General features: G+C 37.6%; 1 protein-coding gene across 2 annotated transcripts in view; it reads left to right on the top strand.

The window, feature by feature from the left end:
• The window catches only part of IRX1 (iroquois homeobox 1), a 5007-nt gene extending 1381 nt beyond the window's left edge, over positions 1 to 3626 (top strand). For both annotated transcript variants that reach the window (XM_018567107.1, XM_018567106.1), the window contains exons 3-5: positions 2018 to 3020; positions 3194 to 3263; positions 3511 to 3626. In XM_018567107.1, coding sequence (XP_018422609.1) covers positions 2018 to 3020; positions 3194 to 3263; positions 3511 to 3568 — 1131 coding nt within the window. In that variant the 3' untranslated portion in view covers positions 3569 to 3626. The remainder of the gene's footprint in view (positions 1 to 2017; positions 3021 to 3193; positions 3264 to 3510) is intronic.
• The last annotated feature ends 1265 nt before the right edge of the window (positions 3627 to 4891 follow it).

Genomic DNA, 4891 nt, shown 5'->3' with positions numbered 1-4891 from the left:
AGTTAAAGATGTCTACCTGCTTCCTCAAGCTCTTTATTTTCAGAGCGCCATGCATTTAATGCTGGGGTCATCGGGGGCAGCAAAACAAAATCTAAGAGGAGAAGGGGAATCAAAGTTGCCTTAGAAGAAAAGAAAACCAGAGTTAGCACAAGAAATGTTTCCCCAGGGGATTGCTAAGCAGTAACAAAACAGATTCCCAGCTTCTGTTCAGATCGTATTCCCTTTCTTGTCACCTCTGAAACTTTCTGCCCCCACAAACCCATCGACACATCAACACACGTATTTGAAGGAGCCGAATAACTTAACCAGCTCAACTTTATTTTCCATTTGCTGGACGTTTGAAAGAAAAGAAAGGCTTCCCTTTTTGAAACATAAATCTAATTCTTTACTTCCTGGGTCATTGCTGATGTAATACATAAACACATTGAGCTCCAGCCTTTAACTTATTTTTATTAGTTAAGGATACATTATAATATTACATTACTTCATCCTGATCAAAATTCTTACGTCGAAATCTCCTCATTTATATATTATGAATTTGAAAGGAGCATTAAAATAACAAAACATCCTTATTATGGGTTTTTTTTCGCCACATTGAAAGTCAATTACCTATTTAATGAATGCATCTTAATGAAATGTCGTTGTCTAATATAATTCGCATGTAATATGTATAAGGATGCTCACTTGCTCTGTGTGTTTAGATAATACACAAAGCTTTTTAATGACGTGTTGAAAGATTTATAAGTACCCTCTTAAACATTCTCTGCAGGACGCTCAGAATAACTACAATAAAATTACCAGCAACCAAACAAGTAAAACACAGTGCTGAAAGGACAATGGCAAAATGGTGTGGAAATTGCGTTTAAATATGATGTCACTGTACTTTAGTGGTTAACGATAAAGAGGCCTAGATAACTCACAAAAACTTGAACGTGAGAAAATGTAATTAAATGTTGCTGCTGCGGGTGCCTGCATTTCAGTTATTATGTGCTTCTGTAAATAAGCATTTATTGATTTAAATTTACTGAAAAATATTAAAATATATTTAGGTTTTTTTCAATCAAGGCTGTGATTGTGTCAACTGTATTTTTGATTAAATAAACCTTTGATTTTATGGGCTTGATGGGAACTAGTGAATCCCAGTTTGATTTATGTACCAGTGGAGCTGATCGTTTATAGCAATAATGAGGCCCAGTGATCTTATTATCAAAACACTCAGTGAGTTAATTTAACGTTCTGTTTTGTTATGGATTAAGGAAAAAAAATAGGAAGATAAATTGCCACCTTTAAAAGCGCTAGCAAACAAGTGATATATTCCTAGATCAAAGACAAACTTGAGAAAAGTCTATATGTACAAGGTATGAGTCAGTCAAGTAACGAACTGCTTTACCAAGTCAACATTAAACATAGAATATTATTTTCTTACTCAGTTTTCCACCTTGCATTTTTTTAAATTCTTGATATATAACACCATCCAGTTTTCCTCGTTTATCTGTAGTATACCCGCAGCTGTGCAAACTTCAATTTAAATTATGTTTATTGTCTCTTTAGTGGAATTGGGTAGCTGTTGATCTATGCTTTAGATTTACATTGGCATAATCTAGTCCCATGTAAAAAAGAAATGTGCTGGCAGTGATATGTGGGCTAGGCAGAGTCTTATTTAACAAGGTGTCTTGTAAGGAAAGGCTCTCCCTACATATACAGGGTATTTGTTGAGTGGCAGGTCAGTTCAAACTTGAAATATGTTAGAATCTTGCAGACCCTTATTAGCAGTTTCTAGGCATTGTCGAAAAATGTCCAAGGTTAGCAAATCCCCAGAAAGACACCGAGTCTTTATCACTGATAGAAGGCTAAGCATTTGGGATTTGAGGATCTATAGTTTTTTTTTTTTAAGTAATTTTTTTCTGCATGCTATTTTTTTTTCACTGTGAAAAAGTAAATTACATATTTTAATGTAAAAATAAATGCATTAGCATTATTTGTTTAATTAACCAGTGGTACATTTTGTATGTTTCAGGGTTCACAATATGAGCTGAAAGACAACCCTGGCGTCCATGCTGCCACTTTTGCTGCACACACCGCCCCAGGTTATTACCCTTATGGACAATTTCAGTATGGTGACCCAGGCCGGCCTAAAAACGCCACCAGGGAAAGTACCAGCACATTGAAGGCCTGGCTGAATGAGCACAGGAAAAACCCTTACCCCACCAAGGGCGAGAAGATCATGCTGGCCATCATCACCAAGATGACCCTCACCCAGGTCTCCACCTGGTTTGCCAACGCCAGGAGGAGGCTCAAAAAAGAGAACAAGGTGACCTGGGGCGCCAGGAGTAAGGAAGATGACCATCTTTTTGGGAGTGACAACGAAGGGGACCATGAAAAAAATGAAGACGACGAGGAGATCGACTTAGAAAGCATAGACATTGATAAAATAGATGATAACGATGGGGAGCAGAGCAACGAAGACGAGGATGACAAGCCTGAGCACTTGAGGCAAAGTGAGAAAGAAAGTTTAAAAAAGGAAAGCGAAGTCCTGTTGGCGGGGGCTGATGGACTTAAATCAAAAGACTCTTTGTCACTGACGAAAGAACTCTCTGAAAGCAACAATACCAGAATCGTGAGTCCCGGCGGACAGGGGAATTTACAAGTTTCACCACATAGCAAACCAAAAATCTGGTCTCTTGCAGAGACAGCGACCAGTCCCGATGGTGCCCTCAAGTCCTCTCCTTCTCCTCCTCAAGTAAATCACGCTTCTCCACCCATTCAGCACCCGGCCTTCTTACCCAGCCATGGACTGTACACATGCCAGATTGGCAAATTCCACAACTGGACAAATGGTGCTTTCCTCACTCAGAGTTCTCTGATTAATATGAGGTCCTTGTTAGGAGTAAATCACCACCACGCTTCTCATCACAACCACCACCACCTCCAGGTCCACCAGCAAGCACCTCTCTTAACAGCCAACTTGGGGTCTCTCAGCAACGACAAAAGCACTGAGAGGACCAGTCCCAAGCACACAGGTGAATAAATACACACTATACACAAGTCTGTTTTTGCTATTAACTCAGTGCTTACCTTTCTGCAACAGTAGTGCCCAGGATGTATTATTTAACTGCTAAAATCACATGCAGTCTGTGGGGTTTAATTGTGCTGCCTAGATAAGTGTATTTTAATGTTTTTTTCTTCTTCACAGACAGAGAAAATGTCCCAAGTACCGATTCCCCCACACAGTTGAAGTCCTCATTTCAGGCTGCAAGAGAAAAGTAAGTTGAACACCTCTATAAATGAATATTTTAGAGGATATTTAACTAAAAATAAACTGCTTGATGTTAAAGCTATCATACATATGTTGTATAAGACCAGTATAAAACTGACTTTAAAAACTTTTAGTTGGCACCATGCAAGTGCAAAGACAATAAACTTTGTAATTATGTACAAAACGCATAGCCTGCTATTTATTCCCTTTTCCTAACATTAACTTTTTTCTCCTGTGTTTTTTTCTTCCCCCAGCTCCTTGACACAACAAGAGGGAACAGCTCGCATATTAACGGCACTTCCTACAGCCTGATTGCTAAATCCTCAGCAGTGATTAAGAGACTGTTTAAGCATTATGGACAATAATGAGAATAACTGTTTTCCCATGTCTGTTTTTTTCTGTATATAAGGTGATCTGAAGTATGTAAATAGCGCGTCAACAAAACTTGTCTAAAACATATATTTTTGTCTAATAAAGTAAATGAAATTATAATATATACGATTTGATGTTTTCTAGTTTCCCCCCTAACCATATTGGTCATAAAAAGAAGTGAAGTTATTTTTAACGCTTTCAGATTATATCATTCCCCATTGCTTTTTTTTTTTTTCTCTTTACCCTTTGTTTAAGCAGACAATTTCCATTTTAATGTCAGTCATTATGAAGTGAAAGGGATACGCTGAAACAATTTGTCACGCTGTAGTTTATGGTGATTACTCTTATGCAGCAGTTGGAACAATCTGGTCCCTTGTATAATTCCTTATCAACCCTTACGCAATTCAGTGTTTTTTGTTTTTTTTTTTAAACTTCTCTGAATCGCCTTTTTTTCCCCTAACCGCTGTCTTTCTGATATTGATTACAATTTAACTGTATAGATTTTAAATAAGGCATTTTAAAGACAATTGTTGAGCTAATCCCTGTGGAGTGGGTAGTTAACACCTAAGCAGCTCATAAGGTAGCTGATGTTTATGACTCAAGCTAACAGGGAAGAGTAGTAAGTTTTTCTTCTTCTTTTTTTTTTTGTTTGAGAGCCTTTCGAAAGTAACAGCGCTAATTGTGTGAGCAGTTTAGGGATTTTAATGAGAATATGAAGAGCTAAGTATGAGCTTAGGAAAACAGAAGTGGTAGAAAGCCTAAGTGTGTGCGGACGCATTAGTTTAAACATTCATCTTCCGAAGACAATCTGTTAAAAACCTGCAATATTCTCAATGTTTCCTATTTTTTTTTTTTTCTAATTGAGAACACTAAACAAGCATTGAGGTGCTTACAAGACGCCAGATGGTAGTTCATACCAGAAAATGGAAGGAGGCAGCTGGGGAAGTCATTAAGAAATAATGTGGGGACGCCCTATTCAAACAATGCTAGCCCCAAACAAGCACTTGTCGGAAGCTAGAAAAGATTTCGGAATCAAATATTAATAAAGGTCCCATCAAATGTGAGGCCACTGATAAACACAGCAAAACAGATATCTCTTTATCAGCTAATTGTCTGTAGATGTTCAAATGCATCACTGATTTTACTTAACAAAGCAGGTGCTGGCCTGGGGAATGGGAAACCAACAGTGGAACCGGTTCAATAGCTGAACTATAGATTTTATATTTATTCAGAAAACGTATCAATTTTTAATAATAATAATAA

The sequence above is a fragment of the Nanorana parkeri genome, unplaced genomic scaffold (assembly GCF_000935625.1).
Source record: "Nanorana parkeri isolate BGI_ZX_2015 unplaced genomic scaffold, ASM93562v1 scaffold1007, whole genome shotgun sequence".
Classification (NCBI taxonomy): domain Eukaryota; kingdom Metazoa; phylum Chordata; class Amphibia; order Anura; family Dicroglossidae; genus Nanorana; species Nanorana parkeri.
This window is presented reverse-complemented; position numbering and strand designations above follow the sequence as displayed.